The sequence below is a fragment of the Copadichromis virginalis genome, linkage group LG5 (assembly GCF_057382275.1).
Source record: "Copadichromis virginalis isolate Kocher_CV1m ecotype Utaka linkage group LG5, C_Virginalis_male_GT1.1, whole genome shotgun sequence".
Lineage (NCBI taxonomy): Eukaryota > Metazoa > Chordata > Actinopteri > Cichliformes > Cichlidae > Copadichromis > Copadichromis virginalis.
The window spans coordinates 16,424,055-16,438,639 of NC_140622.1; the positions used below are offsets into that span (position 1 = coordinate 16,424,055).

Here is a 14,585-nt window from a genome sequence, read left to right on the forward strand (position 1 = left end):
AGATGTGGGTAAGTGGGAGTCAGATGAAGAGGTTAATGTAAATCTGAGATGTGGATTACTTAAAGCCCAAAAGCTCTTAAATCTGTTCTTTATTGCTAAATGAACACTGTGATGAAATATTACATTTGAGTTCCTAATGCGCTCTAACATGACTTGTTTTCGTAGGAAAGATGTTCGAGAGCTGGGAATGACTTTGGTCATCAATGCCAGGAAGAAGCCTCCCCCTCTTCACCTCTACAAGGCTCTATTGATGGCCCAGGTTAAAACAGTAATGCTGCATGCACATGCCAGAAAAAAGTTGATGCAAAGATTATGGGGAGTGTTTGGTTTACTGGAAAAAACAGGCCTGGGGGTATAGTGTACTGGCCTTGTGTACAGTACAAATTGCACTGTAGGTCTGTGGTCATTAAGGTTTTACCGTAAGTGAGAAAAAAAAGGCAGGATACTTAGACATGTACCACTTAATAACCCTCAGCAGCCTTCCCCTAACCTGTTCTCTTTCCGCTTCAGGAGCAAGCTCTCCATGCTGTCCACAGTATCGTCATGCTGATGGATAAAGACACTTGTCAGCGTCCTGAAAAACAGCCTGGTCTGCAGGTCAGACATCAAAACATTTCATTTCCCTATTCAGTATAAAAGTGTAACTCTTATTCACAAAGTGTTTGCCTTTGTCTCTTAGATGGATTTGGTGACCACTATGAAAGCCCTAAACAAGACGGTGGAAGCTTCCCAACTAACCTCTGATTTTGGAGGTACCTTCACTTACAGTCACACCGAGTGGCTGCAGTTCCATCAGGTACTAAAAATGCACGCTAAGTCTACACAACTGCTCTACTGGTGGTATTGAATCCTAACTACTTCACTCTGAAAACCCATGGAGTGGTGTCTGGTGACTAAAGTTGCTCAACCATAATTCAACACAGTTAAAATTAGGCTCCCACCCAGCCAACCACCTGGAGCATGCATGATATCCGATGTGCTATACTTTGAGTGCAGGAAGGGTGTGGTCACATGGGAAAGGGCAAAGTCTTATCTGAATGATGAATTTGATTATTTATTATAATGTTAATTGCTCACATTAAGTAGGGGCTGATATTTTATCCTGGTTACGGATAAAACTCAACACTGAGTCTCAAGGCCATTCTGCTTTAACACACAGATCAGTTACTTTGTGTAGCATATACAATACCATAAATTACATAATATTTAACTGTACTAGTGTGCAAATGAGGGGAAGGAGGAGTATGCCAGCCCAAGAAGAAGAAAATAAAGAATTGAACTGCCTGTAGACAGCTATAGATATTTTTTTAAATACAGTTATTTTTAAACCATTTATGTTTCTTAATATATCTAATACTTAAAGCAAATTGAATGTTAAAGTAATACAGCATTTAACCACAATGTGGACTAGTAAATACAGTAAAACATATTCAATATTTGTTTTAGATCAGTAAGCTCCCGATAGCTTAAAGTTTCTTATATAAGTAGAAAAATTATTATAATGCGAGATATTAGACTTGATGCCCTAGTCATGTACCCTACAGTAATATTGTACGGATAGTTGAAAGCATCTAAAGTAACCAGCAGCACACTGATAATGGTGTCTGCAGATTTTTTAAAAATTAACTCAGTTTGTCTCCTTTTGCTTCCACACGGCGTTGCCTCTTCCACAAAGCTCCTCAGTTCAATACAATTGAACATGTTTTATTTCAGAGGCTGGTTTCATTTATGACTGACCTGCGAGGAGCTGACAGTTTGTTGCAAAAGGCCATTAAGAGGGTGGATAACAGAAACCCAATGGACACAGCTCAGGTAACATATATATATTTATACTGTATTGTTATTAAATTGGTGTATGCACCACACGCTTATATTTTGGCTTTGTATTTTGCATAAAACAGGAAGTGCAGCAATGCATTGAAGAACAGAGGATTTCAATGAAAGAAATGCTGGAAGATGCTAGACTGGTGACTTTGCAAAGGGAAGGAGGGGCTTTTCTGGCCAGGATGAAGAAAGAAGAGTTCAGATTTCCACAGTCTGAGGACTACAGGTGTCAGATATGATTTGTCACTGAATGATATTCTTCTTTTTTAACTTGTATTAATCTATATAACATGCTATAGAAAAGCTAAGGGCTGTTATATTTGCACTTGCCATACTTGGCAAATTTATGTGCACATTGCATTTGGAAGGGTAATGGGTGAAGCCATCCTGGGTATCACCAAACTTTACTAATCGGAATGATAACATGTAGGATTTCTCCTCCCTAATGGGAAAAAAACGACATGCATTTGAGGTAGAAGTCAATTAATGACCATTTTTAGATGCCTACACAGTCCTGGGAATATCTCTACTGTAATTATTCCAGCTAAGTGAAAACAAAAAACTGCTGGCTGCATGGCTGTGTGGGTGGCTGCAAAATGTTGTTTATATTAAATATTAACAACTAGTTTCATTTGTTTTACTTACCAGCAGGAAGCATAGTAAGTTATCCATGAAATGTTACCATAAATCATAGAATAACGACTATTAAACATATTTATTTTAATTGCTTTTTGCCTTGTTAAAAAAATAAAAAAAAAACACACCCCAGTAAAAACTGCATGAATCTTATTTGTGGTTTTAAACTAGAATTAAAGAGCAAACAGATTTTATTTGTCTTAACTTAAAGGCCCAAAAAGAGATGTGCAGCTACCACTAAACTCGTAAAAAATAGCTGTGGCAAAACAGGATTATTGTGTTTTAAAATACTTTTTAGTTTGGAAATTTTTTATAGCGTGCTTCTTTTATACGAACAAATTCCAAAAATCTGGTGATTTTGAAAATCTCATAAAGTCATATTTTATTCGCAAGAGAACACAGAAAACATGAAATGTTTGAACTGAGATGGATATTGAACATTTTGAATTGAATAGCAGTGACCCATCTAACACAAACAAAAAAGCAAACGTTGAGACAGCACATCTATAAAAGGCACCATCCACGCTGAAAGATATGCACATGTATTAGAGCAACAAAGAATAAGTAAGTCTTTTTCAGGGAAGGCCTTTTGTATTTTAGCAAGACAATAAAAAAAATGTATGCTGCATGTCTGTCATTGTAGAAGAGCCCTGCCTGCAGTTCAGCCTTTCTGCCAGCTGTAAATGAAAAATGAGATAAAGAAGATCGAGGACTGTTGTGCAACCAAGTATTTTATATCAGATAACAATGGGTCAACATTCCTCTCCCAAAGGTCCAGCAGCCGGTGTCCTCATTTTGATGTTCCCAGATGTTTACAGACTGTTGTTAAAAGAAGAGAGGGTGTTACCCAGTTTTAAACATGGCCTGTTCTTAAATTTTTTTGAACCATGTTGCTGCCATCAAATTCAAAACGACCTTGCCTTTTTTCCTAGACTGGGAGTAAACATTTTTCTGTGTTCTAGTCTGGGTCAAATATGAGGTTGGCAAATCATTGCACTCTGTTTTTATTTACATTTTATGCAGTGTTAACAACAGTTTCAGAATTGGGTTTGCAATTAAAACAATAAAACAAGGACAGTGTCACATGATGGCTGTCAAAAACTGCCTGGCGTGATGCTGATTAAAAAGCCATTTCCCTCCCTGCATGACAAACGCAACCTCACAGTCAGTCTTAAATGTTTTCTCCTCGTGTTGCAGAGACGCTTTGGAGTCGGTGACAAGTCTTTATAACCAAGTGGAGGAGAAGCTCCACACACTGGTGATGAGATCAAACGAGTCCCTCCAACAGCTGGAGTTCCTTTTCAGGCTTCGAGAGGTGGAAGCCAAAATCAGCACGGTATGTCTAGTAATCTTAGTCTGTTTACAATATTAGAATCTACAATATGTGTTTAAACATCTAAAAGTTATGTGATGATAAACTCACAGCTGGTAGCCACATGTACAAAGTGTAACCGCATAACCAGGGCTTTGTGTCTTGTAGGCTGGGATGTGGTTCAGCACAGAAGGTGAACAGAGACTGAAGGACTCTTACCCAATTGATGATACCCAGGCTTGCACTGAAAAGGATTTGGAGCACTTCCACATGTTCCTTACTCAGTCTAAGGTATCACCTAACGGCAAAGAAATTAGAGATAAGAAAACTTGCCCTCTTTTGGCTGATCAAAGTTGATATCAGTAATATCAGTAAACTGCAGAAGCGGAAGGAAATTGATTTCACTTAACATTTTCATCGTTTATCACAGGAAAAACAGCAGAATGCCTTGATCCTAGCTGCAGAGGCAGAGGGCATTTTTGAGTCCAGCGACAGCAGCCCTGCAAGAGATGTTTTTCAAACTCTCGTCAACACTTTCAGATCTAATGTAGAAGACTTCATGCTGCGTGCACAACAGAGATCCAAAGAACTGGACGCGCTTGTGCACGTTTACGCCTTTTGTGAAAAGGTTTGTGTTTTGTCATTGCTCCTGACAATTTTTATTAACGTCCCTTTCCCCCTTGTAAACATTTTTACTGATTACTTTCCATTTCCTTTCACTCACTCTCTCTCTGTCTAGGCATCTGCCCTGGCCAAAGAATGCAGTCATTCTTTGGAGCAGTTAGAGCAGGGGTGTTACCCAGCTCAGACTTTAAGTACACTCCAAATGTATGAGCAGAGATTAGGTGGTGAATTCTCCACCCCTCACTTCCAGGCTGTGAAAGCTAAAGCCTGCGCCTTGGGATCAGGGGCTTCGGCAGCAATGAGAGTGTGGAATGCAGCTTGGGCCCAGTGCCGAGAAGTCAGGCAGCATCTTAAGGAGATGCAGAAGAAGAAAAAATACATAGATAAGAACCAGATCCAGAAGACCACAGCTGCAAAGTCTCCAGGGGAACATGGAGAAATGGAGAAAGAGGAGAAAGGGAGTGTGATAGCAGAGGCAGAGCATTCCTTAACCCCACAGCTTAGCACCAGTGCTGTGTGCCTCAACTGCAACGACTTCAAAGAGAGCAAAAACAAAGAGTCTAAAGAGCTGCATTTACCAGAAATGCCTGATAAAAATGGAGAAAATACTTCTGATTTCTCTCTAAACACTGACTCCCACCAAGAGAGCAAGTTGAGGCCAAGAGAGCATCACAGTGAGACAGATCTAAGAGATGTAAACTCAATGAAAGGGAGCGAGGATTTTCCTTCACACCAACCTTTAAGTCGATCTCTAAGCGAAGGCTCACATGTCTGCTCTTATCTGACGAGCGTTCCTGGCTTTTCGCCTTTAAATGTGAGTCACAAGCACTGTCATAGTAAGACACAGTCACTGGAACAAAATCAGCAGCCCATCCAAAATCTCCCTTTTCCCCATAACAAGAGACTACTGCCAGGAAACCCAATCAGCAAATCACCAAGAGACAGCAATGAAGGGAAGGGTGAAGGATGTATAGACTCCAGACAGGAACCTGAAGATGTCAGGACTCCAGAGACATTACTCACACAAACAGAAATCAATGGCTGCACTGTTTTGTAAGTAACCCTCTCCCTCACCTGTAATCTAGAGCAAGATGCTGTCCAACATATGGCAAACTATATTAAATGTTTTACCCAAATGTTCCCCAGTAAGCAATACTATCGTATGAAGACATGCTACCCACGCACACACAATGTAAAACTGAGCTCACCTGGGTTTCATTTCCTGCATGTGGAACAGGAAAGTACGGAGGATCATGGAGGAGCTACTGTCCACAGAGAGGGAGTATGTGAAGGCTCTGGGTTATGTTCGAGAGCACTACTTCCCTGAGCTGGAGAGGGAAGATGTCCCTCAGGATCTCAGGGGCCAGAGGGGGAGCATCTTTGGTAACTTAGAAAAGCTCCACGACTTCCACCGACATTACTTCCTGAATGAGCTGGAGGGCTGTGTGAATGAACCCTTCAGAATAGGACGCTGCTTTCTACGTCACGTAGGTGCCATTTGTGAAAGTCTAGCTTTTAAAAAAAAAAAAATTATATATATATATATATATATATATACACAGCTCACTAGCTGGAAACTACCACAAACACTCAGCTCACTAGCTGTACCCACACAAAATGGCACTCTGGCCCAGAGCTCACCCTGCTCTGGGCTTAAATACCCTTAATTGCTGATGGGAGTCAGCTGTACAGGAGGGAAAGGTGGCACCTCAGGCAGGAGGTAGTGGGACACGCCCACACAGGCACCCTCAGGAGAGAGAGAGAGGCCCTGCTAGGGCCGTAACAATATATATATATATATTAGGGGTGCAACGATACACAAAATTCACGGTTCGGTTCGATACTTTGGTGTCACGGTTCGATATTTTTTCGATACAAAAAATGTTCATGCCTTTTTAATTTGTCATTTATTAAAACTCGCCCTGTGTGTGGGGCTGGACGGCGTCAACACGTTAACGAGCTAACTGCGCTAACGCACCAGTTCCCACCAATGTAATTGAGCATTGCGTGGCACATCCGACATACTGTTTTACTTTTGTCCATGACGCGCTTCAGGGTCATACGTCACATGAAAACCAAAATAGTTCCAAATGCCAGATCTGAATGAGGGTGGGGAGGTTCAATTTGCCATGTTACAACGAGCTTAGCTTCTGTCTTGCTAGCTTGCGCTGCGCTCAGTGGATCTGCACTAGGGATTGTATCGTTTAGGTTTTATCCGATACCGGTGCCAAATCGGTACTTTTGAAACGGTGCCGGTGCTCAAACGGTGCTCAAACCGGTGCTTAAAGAATGGAGAAAACACAAAATTGGTCCAAAAACCTCTCATGTTCAGCTGGTTTTTGTAAAAAGATAACAATATTAGCCTTTTCTGCAGCTATGGTATCACTCTTGGCTGGAAGCAGTGCTTAAACAATGGAAAAAACACAAACTTTATCCAAAAACCTCTCATGTTTAGCCGTTTCCCTCTTTTTCTTTGGTCATTTTAGCCTTTTTTGGCCAGGGTGAAGGGAGTATCTGCCATCAAACAAGAAGACAGCCGCATGTAGCTATGATGATGTTTGCTAGCTCACCTTACCTGCATTAATGTAATAACGTGGTTAGCCTACTCAACGTAAATTACACACGAACAACATTAAGCTACTCACGCAGAGAAGAACGGCTGCTGCTGCCATCATCATCCGTCATCATTTCTGCTACACTGGCAGGGCTAGGGGCCAGGACTCTATTCTTCGTGTTTTTGGGGATGTTGCTAACTCCGGGTCTGATAACAGGCACCACACCCGCAGTAGATGCGCTTGGTGTGAGGTCTCGCAGCAAGCTATCAAATACGGTGCATTTCTTGGCTTTTAAAAAAAACCGCTATGCGTCGCCAGGTGTTTCATCGGATTCGAGGTGTTACCTCCTTTGACAGTATCACAGTATCAGCTTAAAGCACTTGTTGCAGGCTGCTGAGTTTGCATATTTTGCTGTGAAGTACAGCCAGACTTTTGACCGCTTCGCCTTGGGCATTTTTAATCTGTAGCTCTGCTCTAAAAGAACGTACGTACCTTGACCCGCCTACTATCCTCGGAAACGTAAAATGATTGGCTAGAAGTGTATCACAGCTCAGGAAAAAAAGCACCGAAATAAAGCACCGAAATGTGTGCTGCTTTTCGGTCTGGTTACTACCATTTATGTCAGAACCGACACCAGTACCCATCCCTAATCTGCACTCGACAGTGCAGCCTAGGCAGAGTAGTTGAACGCATATTCACTGAGCGCTCAACACAGACAGCATCTTCAGAAGAAAAGTTGATAAAAATAAATTTAAAAATGTGTATTGTTCATACATATGCGTACCAGACCGAGAGCACTGTATCGAACGGTTCACTATCGATAGGATTATTGTTGCACCCCTAATATATATATACACTCAACAAAAATATAAACGCAACACCTTTGTTACTGCTCCCATTCCCCATGGGATGGACGTAGAGACCTAAAATTCATTCCAGATACACAATATAACCATCCCTCCCAAACAGTGGTCACAAATCAGTCCAAATGTGTGGTAGTGGGCACATCTGCTATATTGAGATAATCCATCCCACCTCACAGGTGTGCCACATCAGGATGCTGATCTGACATCATGAGTAGTGCACAGGTGTACCTCAGACTGCCCACAACAAAAGGCCACCCTGGAATGTGCAGTTTTTTTGCGCTATTGGGGGTCTGGGGACCCAGAACCGGTCAGTATCTGGTGTGACCACCATTTGCCTCATGCAGTGCAACACATCGTCGCATGGAGTCTATCAGATTGTCAATTGTGGCCTGTGGAATGTTGGTCCACTCCACTTCAATGGCTGTGCGAGGTTGTTGGATATTCGTGGGAACTGGTACACGCTGTCGTATACGCCGGTCAAGCACATCCCGAACATGCTCAATGGGTGACATGTCCGGTGAGTATGCTGGCCATGCAAGAACTGGGACATTCTCAGCTGCCAACTGCCCTGAACAATGTGAACCATGATTCATCCGTGAAGCGCACACCTCTCCAACGTGCCAGACGCCATCGAATGTGAGCATTTGCCCACACAAGTCTGTTACGGCGACGAGCTGGAGTCAGGTCAAGACCCCGATGAGGACGACGGGCATGCAGTTGAGCGTCCCTGAGACGGTTTCTGACAGTTTGTGCAGAAATTGTTTGGTTGTGCAAACCAATTGTTCCAGCAGCTGTCTGGGTGGCTGGTCTCAGACGATCTTGGAGGTGAACCTGCTGGATGTGGAGGTCCTGGGCTGGTGTGGTTACACGAGGTCTGCGGTTGTGAGGCCAGTTGGATGTGCTGCCATATTCTCTGAAACGCCTGTGGAGACGGCTTATGGTTGAGAAATGAACATTCAATGCACGGGCGACAGATCTGGTTGACATTCCTGCTGTCAGCATGCCAATTGCACGCTCCCTCATTGCTTGTGGCATCTGTGGCATTTTGCTGTGAGACAAAACTGCACATTCCAGGGTGACCTTTTGTTGTGGGCAGTCTGAGGTACACCTGTGCACTACTCATGATGTCAGATCAGCATCCTGATGTGGCACACCTGTGAGGTGGGATGGATTATCTCAATATAGCAGATGTGCCCACTACCACACATTTGGACTGATTTGTGACCACTGTTTGGGAGGGATGGTTATATTGTGTATCTGGAATGAATTTTAGGTCTCTACGTCCATCCCATGGGGAATGGGAGCAGTAACAAAGGTGTTGCGTTTATATTTTTGTTGAGTGTATATATATATATATATATATATATGTATGTATGTATGTATGTATACACACTGTTTCTTGAATCATTAAATCATTAGTTTTTCCATGAAACAATCGGTTTAAGTTTTGGCAGCTGTTTAATGTTTAGTACTACCTCACGGTTTTCAAACACCAAGTAATTTCCCGATTGATGTGTAATAAAATTGCTTTCAAATGTGTCCTGACTTTATGCCAGTGTCTTTAGCTTCCAAGAATTTACTGGAATTATGGTACACTGCTTGGGATGTAGTGACATACTTCCACACAGAGTCCCGACTAATCATCTGCATTTATTTTCCATTTTAGAGAGAAAGCTTTGCTTTGTATGCCCTTTACAGCAAGAACAAGCCCCAGTCTGACAGTCTCCTGATCAATCACGGGCAGGCTTTTTTCAAGGTGAGATCACAAATGTGGACCTTCTCTCCAGGATGCCACAGATATGTAGTCGCTATATAGGATGCTATCAAAAAACGCTGTTGTTTCAGGAATAAAAACATCTCTTTGTATACCTCTGAACCTCTCTAGTGCTATTTTTTTTTTTTGCATTTTATTTGTTTTTTGTATTTATTTTTGGGTTTTTTTGTTAAATTGCCCAGTAGATGCCTCATTCTGACCACTTGCAGTCGTGCATGTGTGATTAGAGCAGAAGACGTGTCAAAATGTAGACCCTTCAAGTCTTGTTTTGGAGAAGAGATGACAAATCTGTCCTCTAAGGCAATGCTGAAATTCCAAATACATTGCAATATTGTATTGTATTGTATTGCTAGTGGACTGAATGGGACTTGCAAGAAGTGATGTAATCAGGAGCGCTGGATGCAATTCAGAGGTACACATGTAGTCATATTTAAATTAGTTAAGGTGTTGACTGCACCTCATTAAAAGTTTGTAGAGTGATATAGTTATTACAAATCCTGTAATAAGGATTTTATGAGAATTCCTTTAATAGCTATGTTGGTGGAGAAACTGACTGACTGAAGCTGACAGATTTTGCCATTATAAAAGGCATTTATTCAAAAAATGTTCTTCTAATCTCACTCATCCAATGTCCCATCACACACACGCATGATTTTAACCATGTCATACACCTTTTTTAGCCTGTACAGATATTCACCAGACCTTTTATAACAATACTGCTTTGTTTCCTCTTTTCTCGTACCAGCAAAAGCAGCTGAAGCTGGGGGATAAAATGGACTTATGGTCATACCTGTTGAAGCCTGTGCAGCGCATTAGTAAGTACAGTTTGCTGCTGCAGGACATGATGAGGGAGTGCGATCCGGGACAAATCAGAGAGATAGCTGAGCTAAAGGCAGCCCTTGAGGTCATCCACTTCCAGCTTCGTCATGGCAACAACTTGCTGGCCATGGACGCCATCCACCACTGTGATGTAAGAAGGACTCTGGTAGCGTTAGCTTTAGTTCTGTGTAATTTGATTATCATGATTACAAGATGTGAAGTTTTTAAGTGTTATATGCATATTACAAAATATAGTATGAATGTACACTGGTTTGTCATGCTGTTGTGCAACATCTATGGAGTTTAAGCAGCAAAGTAGGGAAACAGGTACAGGCAGGTCAATATAAATACTCAGAAACATTCATCATTTCTTGGTTTTGTGCAATAGCACTGCTAAGACAGAACATGCATAGGAGAGGCTAGGATATGATTAACAAGGAGAATTCATTAGCCTCATTCATAGGAATCCAAAGTGAGGTGGTGTGTGTGTGGTTGCCTGGAGCTCCATTATCTGAGAGCCCAGACAGAGGGGGTGAAGATTCACAGGAATTTTGTGGGTTATTTTGTTAACTTGATGACCTCTCTCCTGTCAAAAGTAGTTAAAAGGTTCAGTATCTTGCTTTGCTGCTTAAATTTATTTGATTTTTTCTTTAGCTGAATTTAGAAGGTTGATAATTATTCAAAGGATCGTACATTTAAAATGTAGTTTTTTGCATTTTTGATGGGTACAGCACTGCAAATGACCCTACTGAGCCACACTTAATAACTCTTTTGTGTACTACAGGTTAATCTAAAGGAGCAAGGGCAGCTGATTCGTCAGGATGAGTTTTTGGTAACTTTTAGGAAGAAGAAATGTTTCCGTCACATTTTCCTTTTTCAAGAACTCATCCTCTTTAGCAAGACAAGGAAGACTGACATTGGAAATGACACATACATCTACAAACAGTCATTCAAGGTACACGTACTGCGCAAAACAGAATTTTTTTGTGATTCATCACAGCAAATGAAAGTTCATTCAAGAAACTTCCCCTTTATAACAAGTCACTATAAAATTACTTATTGCAAACTGCAAATGACTGTTATAGTGACATATTTTCCATTTGGTGTCATAACTTAGGACAATTTCCTCTTTGCATACATGAAGGGGAAGACTCACAACGCACACAAACCAGCTTGGCCTTTACCGGAACCTTTATCCAATGTGACACATAATATAGAACTATACTCAGTAGTGTATATCAAAAACAATTACCAGTCACAATATTTTGACGAAGTTTTTCTGAATAATTCAATAATATGCGTTAATATACCCATAAACCTTGAGCTGCAACTTATAAAAACAGTCCTTTTGTGAAAATTTGCAAGTACCCTTACTTAAGAGTCACTATTTTAACACAGCTCAGCTCTTTATTTTAAGTCCTGTCTGGCACACTGATACTCCTCAAGAGGACTTGGATATTTGCCTGTGGTTTTACAAATGTACCAAAGTGCTTGCTGTATTTACAAAAACCTATAATCTAACACAAACACATTATCTTTCTCTGTATTCAGACCTCTGACATAGGAATGACACAAAACACCGGTGACACCGGTTTGTGTTTTGAGATCTGGTTCAGAAAGAGGAAAAGTCAGGACACATACACTCTGCAAGCAGCCAGCCGTGAAGTGAAGGAGGCTTGGGCCAGGGACCTGGAACGGATACTCTGGGAACAGGCTATACACAACAGAGGTACGGCACCTACATATAAACACACACCAATTACTACATTTGGAGGATTCATTTCATAAAAGAAAAACAAAAAACAAAACCCAGCGCAGCATATCTAGCTGCACAATTAGTCAATGAATGTACCATTTGAAAATTACACAAATGGTTTCACATGTTATCTTTTTAGAGGTTCGTTTGCAGGAGAGAGTGTTTCTGGGTATTGGAAACAAGCCTTTTATGGACATTCAGCCCAGTGAGGCAGCCATCAATGATCGAGCCATTGACTATGTACTGATGGGGAGAGGTGAGTATTTGATGTTTTTAAATAAATTTGTGACTTCTCAGACCCTTACACGGTTTCTTGTTGTCAGAAAACAGAGGCCTGTTCTCTGTGGGATCATGTGCATCACGGGACGAGCTTCCAGGAGGGCGGCCAAAGTCTGCTGGTTCAAGGAGCAGCTCTTCTTCCTCCTCGTCCTCTGGACGGGGCTCCCTCTCCCCCGTGGGGTACTTGTGTGGACCAAAGCAGAAGGTGATTGCAGGGGTCCTTGGACGATATGCATCACCCCCAGGAGCCCTGGAGGAGGACGATCTTGACCAAGAGAGTGGAAGTCAGCATTTATTGTGTGAGTGAAACCTTGATCAGAGTAAAAAGTATGTGATACATTTTTATTACACAAAGTCAAATGACCAGTCAAATGAAGAGGGTATTTCTCAATGAACCAGAAGGAAAGTATATACTTTGATGTACCCCAAAACTTCCTATTGTTATGAGAGTGTTTCTGATGACCCCTGAACAGGTTTACAGTATCAGGGTATTGTGTTTCAAGCCTCAGAGAATTTCCTCTACAAGCTATGGGGCCAACGGTCAGAGATCAGGGCAGATTTCTTTTCAAGAGAGCCAAAGGTATTTCAATAGCAAAGCTAATTCCTAAAAAGCTGTTTGGCCCTCAGCTGTCGGCTATATTTAGGAACTTTCTCTCACCACTATGTAGTAGCGGGAGAAGTTTGTGCCGTGACATAATTGATGGCAGACTTTGATCATTCCTCAGTTCAACCAATCATGCACGTACAATTTTAACAAAGAAACTTTTCTTTGTTTCAGTGGACAGCTCAGAGTCGTCAGGCGAGAGCGTAAGCGGCTTCAGCAGTTCCAGTCACAGCTACCACTCTGCTATCGGAGGAGAGGTGGAGGACGTAATCACTGTTAAGGAGTCAGTGATTGCTCAGCCAACTGAGGCTTCCAGCATTCTTGCAGGAACCACAAAAAAAACCCAACCACCAGTTCCACCCAAACCCAAGCACAAACCAAAAGATCACAGCAAGAATCTGCCCTGCAGCAAGGTGCAGTACGGATCTGAGTAAAAGGTCATTTGGTTAAAACCAACCTGGTCATAAATCACTCACAGATGTATTCACCACTGAGTGAAGTCACTCTCATTTCTGCTTGTAAGCTGCTTTGTAGCTTACATGTGTGGTTTTGAATGTCAGTAATGAATCTTCTATTGTGACCAGTCTTAAATATTCCTTTTTAATTATTATCTCTCAGGTACAAAGCACCGCTTTTGGAAAGTCCACTGATGTTTGAGAGCTAAGATATATATAAGGTATAGTAAAAGTAATGCAGTTTTACATCACCTATATCTTTTAATGTTGCATAAAACACTAATGAAAGGGAGGCACGTGAATAATCCACTGTTCTATTGTGAGAAGCAGTTATTTTTACATTTCTTCTTCATTTCTTCATTTTTCTGCAGATGTCTAAGCAGCCTGCGAGTCTGTGCCCACAACCAAAGGAGACATCACTTTATTCCAGCTGTTACTGTAATGTTATACAACTCTGTAAATAAAGCTTCTTTTGATGTCACCACTAAAACCGTAGGTCAAGAAATCATCTGTGTGTTGTATTCTCACTATAAATGGTGATAAATGTCAGTTTGAAATACCTGACGTGGCTTTTTTTGCACTATATATTAGGTTAGTTTTATATCTTAAGCTGCAGTCTCTGTGTCTATGTGTATTTGCTATTCATAATACATTGTGAGATTACTGTGTACTCTGAAATGTGGATTTTATCATTGTTAAATAAAAACACAACATAATGCCGTCTTTTTCAAATCTATTGCCAAATGTTGTACGAATGATGGAAGCCTCAGCAGTACTCAAAGCACAACTAATTTCCTCTGGAAACAAATCCTTTGCTTTTTCTTTTAACAATTTTTTTTATAATTTCACATATTACCGGTCTGAAGATATTGTTACATGACTTTCATACTGAAATACACAATATAAACAGTGATGTTGCCTGTTTGCTTTTGCATGGCCTTTTTCACACCTCAATATGAAAACATTTGGTGACCAAAGTGGCGACATTAGGAGCTTAACTGCCAGGTCAGACTTACACTAGCTGGACAAAGTAAATGAGCCATCAGGGCATCATCATCATCATCATCACCACCATGTTTTG

At 41.3% G+C, this 14,585-nt stretch overlaps 1 protein-coding gene and 1 long non-coding RNA gene across 3 annotated transcripts in view; one reads left to right on the forward strand and one right to left on the reverse strand.

Moving 5' to 3' along the window:
• Positions 1–14,220, forward strand: part of quob (quattro b) — a 28,121-nt gene extending 13,901 nt beyond the window's left edge. The window contains exons 6-24 of the mRNA XM_085456215.1: positions 166–259; positions 511–597; positions 680–796; positions 1,714–1,812; positions 1,902–2,050; positions 3,658–3,796; positions 3,941–4,063; positions 4,203–4,400; positions 4,512–5,449; positions 5,634–5,883; positions 9,484–9,573; positions 10,337–10,561; positions 11,195–11,365; positions 11,962–12,139; positions 12,306–12,422; positions 12,490–12,744; positions 13,224–13,462; positions 13,668–13,725; positions 13,876–14,220. Of these exons, the coding sequence (XP_085312341.1) occupies positions 166–259; positions 511–597; positions 680–796; positions 1,714–1,812; positions 1,902–2,050; positions 3,658–3,796; positions 3,941–4,063; positions 4,203–4,400; positions 4,512–5,449; positions 5,634–5,883; positions 9,484–9,573; positions 10,337–10,561; positions 11,195–11,365; positions 11,962–12,139; positions 12,306–12,422; positions 12,490–12,744; positions 13,224–13,462; positions 13,668–13,706 (3,508 nt within the window). The 3' untranslated portion in view covers positions 13,707–13,725; positions 13,876–14,220. The remainder of the gene's footprint in view (positions 1–165; positions 260–510; positions 598–679; positions 797–1,713; positions 1,813–1,901; positions 2,051–3,657; positions 3,797–3,940; positions 4,064–4,202; positions 4,401–4,511; positions 5,450–5,633; positions 5,884–9,483; positions 9,574–10,336; positions 10,562–11,194; positions 11,366–11,961; positions 12,140–12,305; positions 12,423–12,489; positions 12,745–13,223; positions 13,463–13,667; positions 13,726–13,875) is intronic.
• Positions 2,826–7,562, reverse strand: LOC146709210 (uncharacterized). Of its 2 annotated transcripts, none has more exons than XR_014920430.1 (4): positions 7,042–7,562; positions 4,183–4,272; positions 3,992–4,070; positions 2,826–3,137 (listed from the first exon to the last, which is right to left on the reverse strand). It is a non-coding gene; the product is annotated as an uncharacterized LOC146709210 (long non-coding RNA). The 2 variants fall into 2 exon arrangements; XR_014920429.1 differs by lacking the exon at positions 2,826–3,137 and adding an exon at positions 3,145–3,279.
• Positions 14,221–14,585: the final 365 nt, after the last annotated feature.